At 41.2% G+C, this 16,068-nt stretch overlaps 1 protein-coding gene across 2 annotated transcripts in view; it reads right to left on the reverse strand.

Moving 5' to 3' along the window:
• Positions 1-16,068, reverse strand: part of TTF2 (transcription termination factor 2) — a 21,047-nt gene continuing 4,979 nt past the window's right edge. Inside the window, exons 5-23 of one of the 2 annotated variants that reach the window (XM_041464101.1) lie at positions 15,108-16,064; positions 14,075-14,201; positions 13,115-13,297; positions 12,739-12,896; positions 11,801-11,882; positions 11,420-11,533; positions 10,326-10,476; positions 9,530-9,635; positions 8,372-8,562; positions 7,349-7,502; positions 6,496-6,587; positions 5,690-5,772; positions 5,086-5,225; positions 4,111-4,281; positions 3,479-3,537; positions 2,444-2,597; positions 2,254-2,336; positions 1,190-1,264; positions 1-361 (exon numbers count right to left, since the gene is read on the reverse strand). In XM_041464101.1, coding sequence (XP_041320035.1) covers positions 217-361; positions 1,190-1,264; positions 2,254-2,336; positions 2,444-2,597; positions 3,479-3,537; positions 4,111-4,281; positions 5,086-5,225; positions 5,690-5,772; positions 6,496-6,587; positions 7,349-7,502; positions 8,372-8,562; positions 9,530-9,635; positions 10,326-10,476; positions 11,420-11,533; positions 11,801-11,882; positions 12,739-12,896; positions 13,115-13,297; positions 14,075-14,201; positions 15,108-16,064 — 3,225 coding nt within the window. In that variant the 3' untranslated portion in view covers positions 1-216. The remainder of the gene's footprint in view (positions 362-1,189; positions 1,265-2,253; positions 2,337-2,443; positions 2,598-3,478; positions 3,538-4,110; positions 4,282-5,085; positions 5,226-5,689; positions 5,773-6,495; positions 6,588-7,348; positions 7,503-8,371; positions 8,563-9,529; positions 9,636-10,325; positions 10,477-11,419; positions 11,534-11,800; positions 11,883-12,738; positions 12,897-13,114; positions 13,298-14,074; positions 14,202-15,107; positions 16,065-16,068) is intronic. The other variant, XM_041464102.1, reaches the window with a different exon arrangement.

Raw genomic sequence — 16,068 nt, forward strand, 5'->3', positions numbered from 1 at the left:
TTTTTGTTTCAAAACAGTACCTTAACTTACAACTTTATTAACCTTTGTATAAATGATCAACATTGAAACTAGCTATTGAAGTTGGTAACTTTCCAGAACAGTTACAAAAATGTAGTTGTTCAAAACAAACAACCACCTCAGAACAGAAGCCTTATGATGAAATCTGCAGTTACTCGCAGGTATAAATTACTTTCTGTTGGGTATAGCAAATGATAATTAGATGCCAAAGAGAATTTTAAGGTCAGCCAGAGTGAGCTTAGTGAAGGTCTCTCCTTTGCCTGACAGAACCTGCTGGGCAAGACCTTTCTTCCTCTTCTGGAGTTGCAGGATCTTTTCTTCTACCGTTCCTTCACAGACAAACCTAAAAAAAAATTTAAAAAGGACAAAACAAATCCACACCATCTCAAGTGCTATGAAAAAATGTCAGTGTTATATAAACATGTCCCCAGTACATTTCAAAAGATTCATCTTACTTAGAAATTAATAATTAGCCAATTATATGACTGACAAAATACTTCTCCTCCTGTTTTGTCTCAAACTGAGACAACCTCTGAACAGAAAACAGCTATCCTCATATTCAACTACAATAGCATTTCAAATATAAGTCTGATGCACGTCAGGTCTCAACTTTGGTCATCTGAAATAACAGCAATCCTCTGACAAAATCCTGTAATTATTGCACGATAAATGATGGCACCTATTATACAAAAATAATACCCAAAAGAACATTTTAGATTCCAGTCTTTGAACGTACTGTGCATTTATAATAACTAATTTAATCGTTCAGTACTTAGTTACAGATGCTTTTTCTAAAAGTCAACTTTACCACTTATTAGAAATGCTTTATGTGTTTTTTAGAAGGGTTCAGGCTTAGAGATCACAGTGAAAAAATCTCCACTCAATTAAGAGAAATGGTTTGGCACCCATACTGTTCTCAGGAATAAACAGGACATTCCCAATAATCCACAGGCTAAAAGACAAGAAACCCCTGTTAGCTGTCAAGACAGCAACATGCATGCAAATGCCATACAGAACACATGAAAACATTTTTATTTCACTGCCCAAATCTCAAAGCCACTGTCAGACCTTGTGTCTAGATCTAAGTAGAAAAAGCAAGGTCTTGTCTCACTGACTAAAGCCAGACAATGCATAAGCAGCAGCTCCTCGTTCTGCTAAGTAAAATGCTGACCTGTGTATCACAACATCCTTCTTCTGCCCCACACGGTAAATGCGGTCACATGCCTGGTCCTCCAGAGCAGGATTCCTACAAGGTAATTAAAAAAAACAAAAAAAGTTGCCTCATTTTCCTGCCTCCAGGGAATCCTGTTTTCTTCCTCTGTAGAACTAAAACTGCTTCCAGGCTACCTTAGGTTTACCAGCTTGATGGCCAGCCTTCACCCTGTCAGCACTTCCCTTTGCCCTGGGTTTCACACAAAGCCAACTGCAGACCACTGGACTGAGACCACTGGTCCACGTAGCCCTAAGCCTGGCCAACAGTTGTAACTCTGAGAAAGCTGAGTAGGTGGTGAGGAAAGAGAGTGAAGCAAAAAGGCAAACCCCAGTGAAAAAGGCCATCACTCAGGAATATTTACGTAAGAGGTGGGTCCATCTGATAACCTTACAGGGAATACTTGTTGGTGTAACCTCCATATTGTAGAAGCATCTCCTTAATGATTGCTACACAGCAGTTGGTTTTGTATGAGGCACATTAGTTTGCTTTTTAAGTTCTCATGAGTAACATTTAGTTTTAAAAAGACTGTGATTTTTATGAGAAAACCTGACTTTGATGAGACAACACAAATATCAGGAGTTGCACACTCTTCTGTAAAACCCAGAGGTACTCTAGCTGTGCTCAGTTACTGACTACACTTAATACCATTGATTTTTTTCAAGCCAAACTGCCTGTAGGCATTACTGCACCACTTCTATTACTGCAAGAAATGAAGCCAGGGACTGCCAAGTCCCCAGCAGCATTTTGTGATACAGAGCTGCATACCTGGATTGCTGCTATATTCCTCTATTTTTTCTTGGCCCTAGAGAACTGTATTTCAGAGCAGTGAGCACTGGATTGAAAAATCAGTATCTTGGATGAGGGCCACAGTACAAACACTTTTCCCCAACTAACCACTAAACCCAACTATAAGCTAAACACCTCCCTCCTAACCCAGCTGCATCAAACATTACATTCAGTGACAAAGCAAGCAGCATGCACATACATATCCTCTCCAAGATGCCATTTGTATTTCTCTTTACCAGTGCATGTCAAGGAGAAAGAGATGGTTTCCTCCAGTCAAGTTCAGGCCAACGCCTCCAGCCAGCAACGAGACCAACATTACCTTCAAAGGCCAAAAGAGCATTAAGGAACCTGTTTGCAGTCACAGAGTCAGACATCACAGCTGCTCATAGCAGGGCTAGGGACTGCTTCCCTGCCCTGAATGCATACCTGAGGCCCTTTGGGATTGTTATTGAACTCTTCCACCACATCCATCCTCTGTTTGGGATTGACAGAGCCATCCACTACGGCATACTTCAGCCCCAGGCGCTGCAGGTGCACAGCTACAACTTTGAGCATGCTCGTCCACTGAGAGACAACCACGCTGGAGAGAGAACAGGGAGTTCACAACCAGCACTCCGTACTGGAACAGTTCGGTCATTGCAGTGTCTCACCCAAGGGGGCCACAAATATTCAGGCACCCTTCCCCACTGCAAACTGGAGCCAAGCCCCTTCCCAATTCAGAAATAGAGGTGTAGTGGTAGAACATGCTGTGGAAGACTAATACCCAATAAACTTCATATAAATTAAGTCTATAACTTTCACCTCTATTTTTGGATTTGACATTTTCACCTCCCAACCACAAACCTGAGTCACAACACAGCTTTTTCTGAAAAATCACAAAAATTAATACCAACATCAAATTTAGATTCACTATAGCCTCTCACTCCCCAGTTTCTTGGGCTAAGCAGTTTGTGAGGCAGTAATTTGTTTAATAGTTTCTTGAAAGGGAACAAAAGCAATGTTGGTGCTTGCATTCTTATGATGGGAATGCTTTTTGGAAAAGACTGGAAAAAAGCTTTCTTTTTATAGGTACTCTGATCAATGCATTCCTTTGTCTCTAACAGGTTCAGTTTTAACCTCTGCTTTAGTCCTCCACTTCTTTTGGGTTGTGGGGTGGGCAAATACTTCTCATCACAACTAAATTATTCCCAATCCTGTTTCTGGAGAATAGTCTTCCTGGGCCTCAAGGCCTGAGACTTCTCACACATTCCCTTATGTTTCCACTTATCTGTATCTTGAACTCCCCTCTTTTGACTTAGACTTTTTTTTCTTCAAGACTTGTGTTCAACTACTGCAGCAGTGTCACCATTTTATCATACCATGAGTTTTGTATTCAATTATTTTAAGCTATTTCTGCTGTTGTCAAGAAACAGTGCGCTTCTCTCAATCACTATGACTAAAGAAAATGACATGGTTGCTAACCTTTTATGAGGCTCTGTGTGGCTCTGAATAGTTTTCAATTCAGCCAAGAGTTGAGCTATCTGTAGGAAAAAAAATCCAAAACATTAGTCTACTTGCTCTCATAATCCAGCTCATGCTTGGATATTCTTTATTAAAAGTAGAAAGTAATCCAAATAGCTTTTCAACTGAAATTTCTTCTGTGCTTAGAGTTTGAAGAGATTTTAATAGTCATTGGTAAGAACACTCCCCCCACAGAAAACAGGGCCAGGAAATCAAATCATACAAGCCTGTCTTACAGATTCCAACCTTCCTGTGGGAAGTTATTGCAACCTCTCCTCTTGCTGCCAACCCTTTTTTCTAGCTCATCACAAGCACCAGGATCTCGCATGCAAGCTCTTCTGACCTTCTGGGAATCCAGTGCTTAAGATTTTCACCTACAGTTTTTCAGCAGTCACATTCTCACAGTTTTAATAAAAGTACCCCTAATGTGTGAGAAGTTGGAGCCTTCTCAGAAGGGGGTCAGCAGGCTATCAGCCTACTCATCTAATTTCATCTCAGTTGGCAACTTAGCCTGATCTGCAATTACCATCTAAGAGGCAAAGTGCTGAAATTCAAGCTTCTCAAGGAAGGTAAGAATGCCACAATCAGAATACCTTGGTGCTCTCTCTGGTGATGTCAAAGATATCTGTTTGAAAAGCTGTGCCATTGAGGTAGACTGTTGACTTGGAATCAGGAGTCTGGAGCTCAGACAGTGTCAAAGCACCAAGCTGTTCCTCAATGGAGAGTACAAGCCCTTCACTGTTCAAGTTAACTTGATCCAGAGCCTGTGGGAAGAACGCAAAATATTAAGGATCACAGTCAAGCCTGAGATCGAATTCAGTATTGATCCAGACAACACAGTATCTGCTGAGGACACTGGGTTTTGAAGGATGCTATGCAATATGAAGACAGAAAAACTAAAAAACCCTACTGGATCAAACAGTTTCTTTGGACCTTTATTCTGCCCCAAAAGGGACAGTGTATGGAAAGCATGTGAGCCACTTCCTGTGGTCCAGTCTCCTCGGACTCCCCCCAGCCTCAGCATTTAACAACTGCAGGATTACACATTTAGCACATAAATTCCTGCCTGTTCCCCTAATAGCTAAACTTTGTCTACAGCTGCTATATATGTATATATATATATATAGTTCAGAGCCAAGAACTCCTGAAAGATTAGTCTGCTTCATACAAGGCAACCTCAAAGCACTGACAGAGCTCTCCAACACAAAAGCCCTTGAAACAGGTTACACTTGTGGACTTTTCAAGACTAGGTTAAGATTAACATTTCTTTACCATTAAAATTCTAGTTCCCTTTTTGTCTGAATAAAGACACAGCTGCCCATATAAGTCATGCTGGGGAACGCTTCAGTAGAAGGTAAGCCCATCTAAAACATCTTAGGTTTCAAAACACAGAGTCCTAAAATTGACTCTGTTCATACTCTCACAGCTAAGAGAAACAAAGGTGTTACCAAGTCTGTTAACTTGCATAAACACTTTAAAAAAAAAAAAAAAAAAAAAAAAAAAAAACAAAAAAAAAAACAAAAACAAAAAAAACCACAAAACCCCCCACACCACTACAATGCAATTACCACTTTCAGTAAGGAGAGATGGCAGCAGCACTGACGGAGTCTCAAGAGCATGGACAAGACATGGACAGTACTTGAGACCTGGGAGGCACTTTGTGAGCCTGCTAGAAATTCCTTTTGACTGACTCCAAACTCTTGTGCAACTGCCAAGGAAGGAAGACAACGTCAAGAGCTATTGGAGGCATTTCTGAGCACTGCCCATTCACCTCCAGGAAGAGGCTCACAAAGAGGAGTCAAGAATTAACAGGCAAGCAAATACCTGATTTAACATAGGAACCCATCAATGCTCAATTTAAGTAAAAAAAGGGAAAAAAAAGACAAGAACACAAGTCAGGGTATTACATACCATACACTCATGCTGACATATGTTATCTGAGCAACCAGACCTTTAGTTCAAAGGAAAAATTAGGCACAGAATGGTTAAGAGATTTTCCGAGAGCCACAACAATGAGAACACACTTAGAATACTAAGATATAAGTCTTTGTAACATGAGGGGAGCATTTTCTGAAGAATTTCTAAGTCCTGACCCCAGGTCTGTTCCCCTTTCTGAGCTGTGCACTTAAGAGCCACTTCTGAAAATATTTTCAGGGAAGGTCATGCTCAAACCTTTCTCAAAGGGGTTACCACCATCATACTCTCTGTCTTCATTTTTCTGCTCTTGTCTCTTTAGGTACGACTGTAGTGTTGACCTGTAAAAAAAAGACAAAGACACTGGGATTCACAGCATGAAAAAAGGCAAGAGGGACCTGAGCTTAGCAAGTTGATGATGCATTAAGGTAAGGAAGGTTTCATTAATCATTCAGTCACAAAAATGATCACCAAAAAAAACCCCAGTCTTGTTTAACCTGAGTATGATCAAAACTACAGATGCATTTTGGAAATCACAAGAGAAAGCAAGTCTGCTTTTTGAGTATGAGAACATTTTTAAATGTATATTTAAAAGGAAGGAAAAGTCTTTACAGTGAGACTGCTGAAAGAGCCTAGGAAAACACAAAGTTATGCTGGCTTGCATTATAGCTATCTGGAGAGGCCAGCATAATTTCTAACTGTACAAGAATCACAGAGCAAATATGATAATTCTCTCATTTACAGGTGCTCACACATCATCATTTAAGAACTACTTGTTGCAATTCCAAGTCTTTGGAGTCTTGCAATCAGTGAGATTAAGTGTAAGGCGAGAATACAAAGCTCATATGAAACATGAATATATGGGAGAAAAAAAATTAAACCGTTTTGCCTGCTACCTGAACAAGCAGTGTATTTTCAAACACACCAGACAGATAAATCAGAAGGGAAAAAATTAAGAGGAATTTATCCAAAAGCTCTCCTCATCTGAAGTGAATTTCTCCTCTGATTTCCATATCAATAAGAAACAAACCCACAAAATATCATATCTCTATCCACATTCATACCTGGATCTTGCAAAGAGCACATTGTACACAGATTGCTCCTCTGCTTTAAGTTTTAACTGATGCAATTGTGTCCTACGCTGGGGCAGAGATACCTGAAGTGAAAATTCACATGATCAGATGTATGTAGTGCAAAAGCCTTACAGAGCATCACAAACAGCAGCAATCCAAGATTTAACACAACACTCTAAGTCTCAGAAGATAGCTGTTTGTTCACTAAAGCCATATGTATTAACACAGTTATGACAAAACAGACACTCACAGAACTCCAAGGAGCCTGGTTAACACTCACAATAAAATCTTTATTCTAGCAATAACAAGTTCATACTATGTATGAATTGCTCAACAACTACCACAAAGGGATTAATTTTTGTGTTGTTAAAGTACCTTATTTCCCCATTCAAAATCAGACACTACACCAAAATGATACCTTTTAAAGGTTTAAGACACACCTATGACTAATATTCCATTCAACAGACTGTTTGTAAAAAGCAACGCAGAAAGCCAATGCTCCAGCACACACCAGGTCCATTTGACATGTGGCAGCTTGGGGCCTCAGATCCAGGCTAGTCCAGTGATCTGGACTAACCTTCCACTGAGTGGCCATCTATATGCAATTATTTGGCATATTTTTGTCTGCATGTGACTTATAACTGAAAGGTTTCATTATTTTCTTTAATTCTGCTTTCTGGGTAAGCAACCAAATCTTCCCACAGACATTTGCTTCTCTTGCTCAAGAGGTTTCAGCAGACAGGGAACCCCACCCATTAACAAATTTATGCAAGTAAATAACTAACTGTCTGCTGCAAGGAAAACAATGGAATGATGGTGTAGTTTTGGAGGGTAAAGTTCTTACCAGGGGCTTGCCAGCTGAATCCAGCTGGTCCTTAGTTCTCTGCAGTAAGAGGCTCCTGGTTAAGAGGCTTAGCCTCTCCCCTCCCTTCCTTGTGTTGTTATCTACCTGGTACTTCCAAACTTTGTATTCGTCAAAAGGAGAGCAACGTAGAAACCTGTGACAGGAAGGAAAGAGACTTCATACCAAGGGAAGAAGAGTTCTTCACTTTGGAGTGACCAGAACCAAATTTCTTGCTATTCCTTGCTACTAAAACAAGCCATTTCCAAATGCCATAACTGCATGACCAAGGAGCAGTAAAACATTTCCAGTGTAATAGTGATGATAACTTTTTTGCTTAGATGTCCTACCATCACTTATATTGTAAGTACATGTTTCTGATTCTGTACCCATCACTTCCTCTTATGTTTCAAGCATCACCAGCAAACAAAGGACATCTAGATGCAGAGGCACTTTCCAAATAGCATATTCATCTGTTATTTCAAAATAGCAAACTTCTTACTTGACAGTTAATTTCAATTATCCAAAATTAATTTCAAATGCAAGTTCTCTCTGGTTCTCCAGCACCATTTGTAACCTTTTCCCCCTCAGCAATGAGGACCACCTGTTTATCACTGTGCAGAGAATCCAAAGTTTTCACCCCTTCCTTCAATGCCCTTGTAGCACAATACTCCAAGAAGGTCCTCCCAGGATGCTCTAGTAACAACAGGGATTAACTTATAGAACCTCTGCTCATTAAAATTGGTTTTGTGCTTACTCATCTTGAAGACAAAGGAGATCCAAGGTAATTTCCCCTTTATTCTCCGTGGAGGCAGAAAAGCTACATGCAACAGCAGACACATGGTCAGCCTTGTGCAATGCCTCAACCACAGCCTTTGCAATCCAGTGCTTATCATTAATATAACTAATCCTACTACTTCACCTATCTTAGAGACATCTCAAACTCAGAAACAACTTCAGCACTTCATCAGAGAAGAATTACTAAGACTGGATCCCTGTCCATCTGGTCATGTGCAGCCAGCTCACCTCAGGAGCGAGTACATGTCCAGCAAGTTGTTCTGTATCGGCGTCCCAGTGACAGCCCATCTGGCACTGGCTCTCAGTTTGCACACAGCTATAGAGGTTTGAACCCGTGGGTTTTTAATATTGTGAGCTTCATCCAATATAATTCGAGCCCAAGCTACCCTGAGCAAAGGGGAACAGGGAAATGATCCACTCTGAAAGAAAAGCAGATTATAACTGAAGCAAAACCTAGGTTCTCTAAGGAGGCACAAGCAAACACATTTCTCCAGCACTAAGTATTTTCGTGATGTTAGTCAGCAGCAGTTTGTGCTCTTACTGTCACGTAAGAAATGGTCTCCAAAAATCATCTCTTCAAAGCTTCCATGTTTAAAGTTTATAAGCCAAAAACTAACTTATTTGCCTGATCTCAATAATAATTTCTAGTATTTTGTTAGTTTTCTTGCTTTTAACATTTTATCTTATAATATTGTTGTTTCAAGAGGTGTTTCATATCAGTAAAGTTTTGCTATGCTGAGATGAAGGACCATATATCATTATTCTGATCTCTCAAAATTTTACAGATGCCACCTAGAAATTTCAGAAAATTTCAAGTCCTGTTTTCTTCAAGAGTTATATCTAGAGCTGGGCAGAGAGGTCGGAGACAGCAAGGGACTTCCTCTACACTGTGTAGTCATTTCAGTCAGCACTCAGCAATCACATCATTCTTTCCATAGCCCAGCCAGCACACTGCTGTTTCTTCAAGGCAGCATGGAAGCTGCCTCAGTCTCAGTTCAGACTGACCAAGATCCTGAGGTTTCTGGTAGTTTGGGGTGGCATTAATGCTTCAAGCAACAAAGAACATCAAACAGGAGATTCTACTACTCCTTCACCTCAAAAGAAGAATGAGATTCACCATTGCATTCTTAAAATTACTTCTTAAGACATTTCAACTGTCTGTATTCAATATAGCATAATTCTACAGAACATATATGTTGCGAATATATTCACAGCGCTTCCTCTCATCACTTTGCTTTTACAAAAATAATCAACAGGTAGTTATGAAAAAAAATCAGGTTGCTGCTCACTGTAGCACATATAAGGTGCTACTTGAAACAACAATGGTTTGTAACACCTCAGAACAAAACTTTAAGGCAATTCCCTATTGACATTATGGCTTCTCACCCCCACATCGTAGTCCTGAGCAGGGACTTCTCCCTCCTCTTTGGTTGTGGGAACCTCCTTGGAGAGAAGGCTGTAGGTTGTGACAACAACATCATATCCAGAAAGCCTGAATTAAAAGAAAGTAGTGATCAGGAGCAAGAATCAATAAGGATTTTTTTTGCAAGAGAGACTAAATGCATGCTAAAGAATGCATTTAAGAACAACACAGTGCTACAGGAAGTGAAACCCTGAGTTTTACAGAAATCTGAGCTTCATTGCAGTTAAACAGGAAAAATGCATCATCCCCATTTTAAGGATACTGGAAGTAGACACATCAAGCTCAAGAGGACAGTAAAAGCCCATGGACCTGAAGGCACACCACATGGCATGAGCCCTACTTAGAGCCTGGCACCCAGTAATACTGCTCAGCATGGCCTGAAGAGGTCTAGAAAATACGCTGAATTATGCATACTGCTGATAAAAAATACAGCTACCAAGCACAAGCATGGAAGAAACTGCCATTGACAATCTTCTTGCTGGCAAGCAAGAGATATTTTGAAGAATATACACCTTTTTTTTTGCTATCAGAAGCAACAGCAGCCTCCACCAGAACCACTGAGCATGGGCACAGGGCATAAGCATTTTAGTAAATACACCTTGACAGCACAAATCAGCCTGACTTTCTGGACCTCCCACATTTCAATACTTCATGTTCTCCCATCATTCTACATCCACTTCCATTTCAACTTTGATAAACACAGTCTCTTGCTACATAGTAGTTTGCTTTTCTTGGTCATATTTATGGTTTAGCACTTACACCTCTGCATGCTTTTCTCTATTTGCCCCATGGTACAGACAGACCCTCAGTTTGCCAAAGGCTACATGTCTCTCAATCTCTTTCTTCCAGTGGTGGATCAAGGATGCAGGACAAATTACTAAAGTGCCATGGGAAGGGATAACAGTGAAGTCTAAAAGAAAATATTGCAAACAGGTTTCAATGTCTTCACATTAGACTAGGACAAAGACAGAATTGTTGGAAATTCACAACTGAGAAGAGCGTCCAACCAATTTCATGAGTATACAGACAATACAGACTGTGGACACAGGACACAGCAGCAATACTCTTTAAAAAAGGATTAACATCCCCAGTGTCTGTGGACAAGATAAAAGTAATCTTTGGGGGAGAGCTGGAAAGAAAAAAGATCAGTTACAGAGAGGTGAGTAGTAACTATTTGAAGTCCCTATGAAAACTATGCATAAAAAACTGCGAAATCTTTTGCAAACCCAGCATATCACTCTCTACAACTTCCTGAAAGGTAGTTGTAGTCAGGTGGGGGGTGGTCTCTTTCTCCAAGCAGTAACTGACATAACAAGAGGTCACAGTCTCAAGCTGCATCAAGGGAAATATAGGTTAGATATTAGGAAAAAGTTTTTCACACAGAGAGTGATAAAGTACTGGAATGGTCTGCCTGGGCAGGAGGTGGAGTAACCATCTCTGGATGTGTTTAAAAAAAGACTGGATGTGGCACTCAGTGCCATGGTTTAGCTGAGGTGTCAGGGAACGGGTTGGACTCTATGATCTTGAAGGTCTCTTCCAACCTTGTGATTCTGTGATATGCTGGCTTTCACTATTTCAGGAAAACAGTAAAAAAAACCAAAATCTCCAAACAATATAAAGTAATGAGTTGGAAAATCCTACACATCCAATGGGAGACAAAAATGACCCTGATCAGAGAAAGGCCATGCAAGGAGGCACAGTACAATTTAGCTAAATGAAAGTTTCCTGGGGGAAAAAAGTGAGCAGAGATACGGTGTGTTGTTCTACAACCCCTTAACCTGTATGCTTTAGGCATTTCAGATGGCACTTCATCATAATGTACATGCTCTGTAGGATGGAAAAAAAATCTGTACCATTTTTGGATAGCCATATTTCTAATGCCTCCTTTCTTTTCTCTGTCTTCAGATGCTTCTGGGCCAGAATGAGAGCAATCATCGTTAGAGTCTTCCCCAAGCCCATGTCATCCGCTGCAAAAAGACGCAAGCAAGTTACCACCTGCAGAAATGAGACCCCTTGGATCTACACTGAGTGAAATACTACAACAGAAAGTATCCATAGATGAAAATGTCAGGGTATGATTTAGTAATTGGTTAATACCTGTACTTGGTAATAGGGCACAGAAAACAAGCCCTTTTGACACGTGTACCAGTTATTGGCCTCCAAGTAAGTTACATGCAAAACTTTGCCGCCATAGATCTGCCCCACAAAATCCACTTTGCCATTCTGTTGCTCACCCAGAATTCCTCCACATGGCCTCTGACTCTCTCTCCAGAGGAGCCATGCAAGCGCCTGTCTCTGGTGCTGCAGCAGTGAGACCTGAGGGGGTGAGTGAGACAGAGGATTTGAAGGAAACACCTGGCAAAATTTAGACACTTCTGCTTCCTTTACCAATTGTTATGTTCCAACTGTTTTACTACACTCTTGCTAGAAGGAGTTTACCTACCTGATCTTCCACATGGGCTGGGATACCCAAGGTAAGCAACTTCTGCAGACAGGAGGTAAGCAGTACCATAGATGAGTCTTCCTAATGTCTCCTGCACTAACCAGCCTAATGCCTCAGAGTGCTCTCAGAGAGCAGATAACAATGGCTTGTTCAGCTGGAAAATCCACCCCAAACTGCCTTGCCTACAACAGCTACCACTGTCAAGGAAAGGGATTGAGAACACTTCCCCTTTTCTCACCGAGTCTAAGACCCCTATAGATTCTTAAAACAGGAAGAGGGACTACATACTACCAACACAGGACATTCAGTGGCCTTGCCCACCACTGAAAAGGTCCCAAGACAACATGACAAGTGACACAACATATATGCACCTACACACCACCCTGTAGAGGCATGTGCCTTTGTTCCAATACCTTGCGTATAACCCCAAACAGATCAGAACTACTCTGGAATCCATCACATTCCATTAACACAATCACCTGCAAACCTTTTTTGAAAGAGTATTTCTTATAGCTCACCAGGAAGAATGAAAAATTAGGTTCTCAGCCTGTTCCTCACAGCTCTGTTCTGCCAGTCACGTACAAACAACATGGATGGAATGCAATTAGAGTATCTCCTTCCAGCAGGATGCAAAGTATGTCAAAGTGGGAAGGAAGGAATGCTCTAGAGTACCACTCAGAGGTTGTGATTCATTCATCAGCATGACAGCTTCCATCCTTGCCAACCCACCTTCAGCCCAGAGGGATCTTCAGCTGCTGTCTCCTCTGTTGGACAGGATTCTAGAGATTTGTGAAGATGATTAATAGCCTCAAATGTGGCACTGTGTACAGCCCTGATTCGGTCTTCTGTCATTCTTCCCCCATACAGATTCTGCACACCAACACTCACTGCAAAGACACAGTACCAGAGATGTGTTCACAAAGCTAACTTTCCCTAACAGATCTTTCATCCCAGAGATTGACTTCGGTGTCTACAGATGCCTGAGGGACAGTATGCAGCAACAAAACAGGCTTAGTACTCTCACATGTATTTACAAGTCACAGGATTATTTCAGAAATAGTACTCAACAGGGTTCTCTGTAATAGCAAAGTCTTTCTATACTTACTTCCAAAACTTTGGCCACTGGAATCCAAAGTAGCAGCAGCTGAGGGGTGACTCTGTGAGCCTGCAGAGGCCTTTGCTGTAGGATCCTGAAGCAGGGGAGGTGTTATCAACTTTGTACCACCTGGCCTGTCAACTGGGTTAGATAAAGACTCTTCGCAGCAGCTACTGCTTGTGCTATCCTGCCCTTAAGGAGAAAGGAATCACAGGGTGAAAAGGTTGCACAGTGAATCTCAGAGCCTTGCTCTACAGCCCAGAGAAGAGCCTTCATTTTGCCCAACAATCTATTGCAAAATACTATGAAGTGGTGACACTAGTTTAATAGCGGATTACCACATCACCTGAGCCACTGCAACCACCAACGTGTGCTCTTGGCCGGCTGCAGTGACAGGCAATGTGTCCAGCTGCAGTGACAGGCAATGTGTCCAGCTGCAGCCTCATTATGTGGTTTACAGCAACACAGTGAATTCTGCAGCTGTGATCAGAGTAGTGCAGACAAGGTTAGTTTTGCACCCTGTTCCCAGATGATTCATTAATATTGAAGGCATCTCTCTTGTCAATATTTTGGACACAAAAACTATTGAAACATCCCAGAACAAATGGGCCAAGAGAGCTTTTCTCTCTCAAGAATGGCTGGAAGCTGCTCATTTTGAATCTGGTAACTGGAATTCAGTGACAATAACATGCATGAACAGCACAGTTCCATAATGCAACAGAGGGAGTGAACACTTCATTGTCATGTTCTCATAGAGATTTGAGTTGTTCCATTCATCTGCTCCCAGACATGTACTTTGCAATTAACAATTTTCATCTTCAGTAAATCCCAACAGACAAACATTTTATAGACCACAGGCCATATATAAGTATGTGCTATGCTTCCTCCATATTAACAACTATTTTAAGAAAAACTGTTTTGTAAACTTCTGGAGCAAAAAAAAAAAAAAACCCAAAAAATTAGCCCTACCTTGTTCACTAGTATCTGCTGTTGAAATGTTAAGAGCACTGAGTGCAGCTTCCAAATCCTGCACTTGCTTTAACAAGCGCTCCCCTTTATCTGGCAGCATCTGAACGTTCACTGTAGCCAATGTACTCTGCAAAAAAGAAAGAAACCAAAACTTGAGTGTGGTCACCAAGCTCTCTGCCAACACAGCACAATCAGGTCAGAAGTCTAAAAAGAACTAATGCTATCCCATTTTAATTGGCATTTTGATACTGTTCTGTAGTCTCCAAAAGCTTTCAAGTGCCATTCAGTGCAATTAAACAGTCTTTTAGTAGAAAATAAACTAACCATTAGTGTTCTTTAGAAAACTAACCATTAGTGTTTCATTAGAGAATATGGAAGGACACAGGGACTCCTCCTTTTTATGAAACATGCAGTCAGGTGAGTCAGACAATCTTAACATCTCTCAAAACATCTACATTTAACCTACCTGCACCTTTCTTTCTATGCTTGCACAAACAACAGTTCTGACTTTATTTCAACATTCTGTTCTGAACTCCAGACAAACAGAGGAGTTCATAATGAAAACTGTAAAACATAGTGACTGGCAATTATTGAAGGAAAAAAAAAAAAAAAGCAAAACAGGCAGGTAGTCTATTTCACCCCAGTGTAAGCTTTCATAGCTAGACCACTCCTACTGCACAAGGCCAAGAGAGGCTACCAGAAACAGCCATGTTATTTACAAAGGTTAAATTCGTTGTGCACTATTCTATTTTATGCAAATTATTTTCAGGGTAAAAGACAAGACAATCTCAGGTGGGTCAAAACTGAGCACCCCCAAAGGCAGAAGATTGTACTTTCTTAGAAGTAATTGGTTTGTATCTGCTTATCACAACCAGTCTGTACAAAGGCTGAATTCCCTTCCATGCCACATCTTCCTAAACCCCATTTTGAGTTTCTGCTGTGAGGAGACATATTCTGATGTCTGTCACAAGTAACAGAAGTCATCTTGAAAACAGAACAATAAACCCCCCAAATAATAGGTGCAATAAATGACCTTTTTCTGTTTCAGCTGGAGTAGAAGATGGTTATGAAGCACTTTAGGGTCCTGGGGTCCTTCCATGTGATGTGATGCTGCTGCTCCTGGCAAAGCTGTCCCCTGCACACACTTTCCTGATTTTCCTGAAGGAATCTCCACTGATTTCTCAGGTTTATTTTCACCCGATGAGGAACGAATAAATTGTTCTTCATCACTGTCACTGCCAGAGGCTTCACCAGGAGGCTGTGGCAGCCCTGGCCTGAGCTGTGCCTTGGGCAGCTCTGCCTCTGCCCCTCCCCTCAGGGCAGCACACTGAGATGCCGACTGCACTCCTGCTGGGGAAGGGGCATCTTCCTTAGGCACCAGTGTCATTTCACCGTTCTTCTGACCAGTGCAATCTTTCTCTCTTGTTTCTCCATCCCTACAACTTCCTAAGTTTTTTTTCCCAAGCGTCTCCTCTCCTGGAGGCTTGGTACTTGTACTTTGCTTTCCAAGACTTAGTGGGAAGAGTTTTGATCTTGTGCCTGACTCCTTGTCCACACAGTCAGAAGGCTTCTTGGATTCCTTGCCACTGCCACCATATTTCTCTTCCTCTGAAAGTATATTTTTCCCCTTCCTGGTCTCAGAATGGCAAAGTTTAGATTCAGACACTGTAGTCTCCTGAAGTTCTGTGTCACTTTTACTTCCTGTGGATGATTTCTTTTTATTTTTGAGCTCTTTCAGAGGTACTGTCTCTAAGGAGGAATCAGAGGTCGATTTCTTTTCTTTATGTGACACCAGCACACTCTCATTCTCTGCTTTACCTCCTGTTGCTTTAACTTCCTCTCCATTTCTTTGCTTCATTTTTTCCCAGGATGATGGTGCACGATTCTCATTTAGCACTTTGAATGGATTTCTTTGGCTAGTGAGATTGAAGAAAGGTACTGTTCTGAGCTGGGATTGCAAGGGTTTTGACACTTTGGTAGCTTTTGGATCCTGC

This window comes from Pyrgilauda ruficollis, unplaced genomic scaffold (genome assembly GCF_017590135.1).
Source record: "Pyrgilauda ruficollis isolate IOZ18807 unplaced genomic scaffold, ASM1759013v1 scaffold17, whole genome shotgun sequence".
Lineage (NCBI taxonomy): Eukaryota > Metazoa > Chordata > Aves > Passeriformes > Passeridae > Pyrgilauda > Pyrgilauda ruficollis.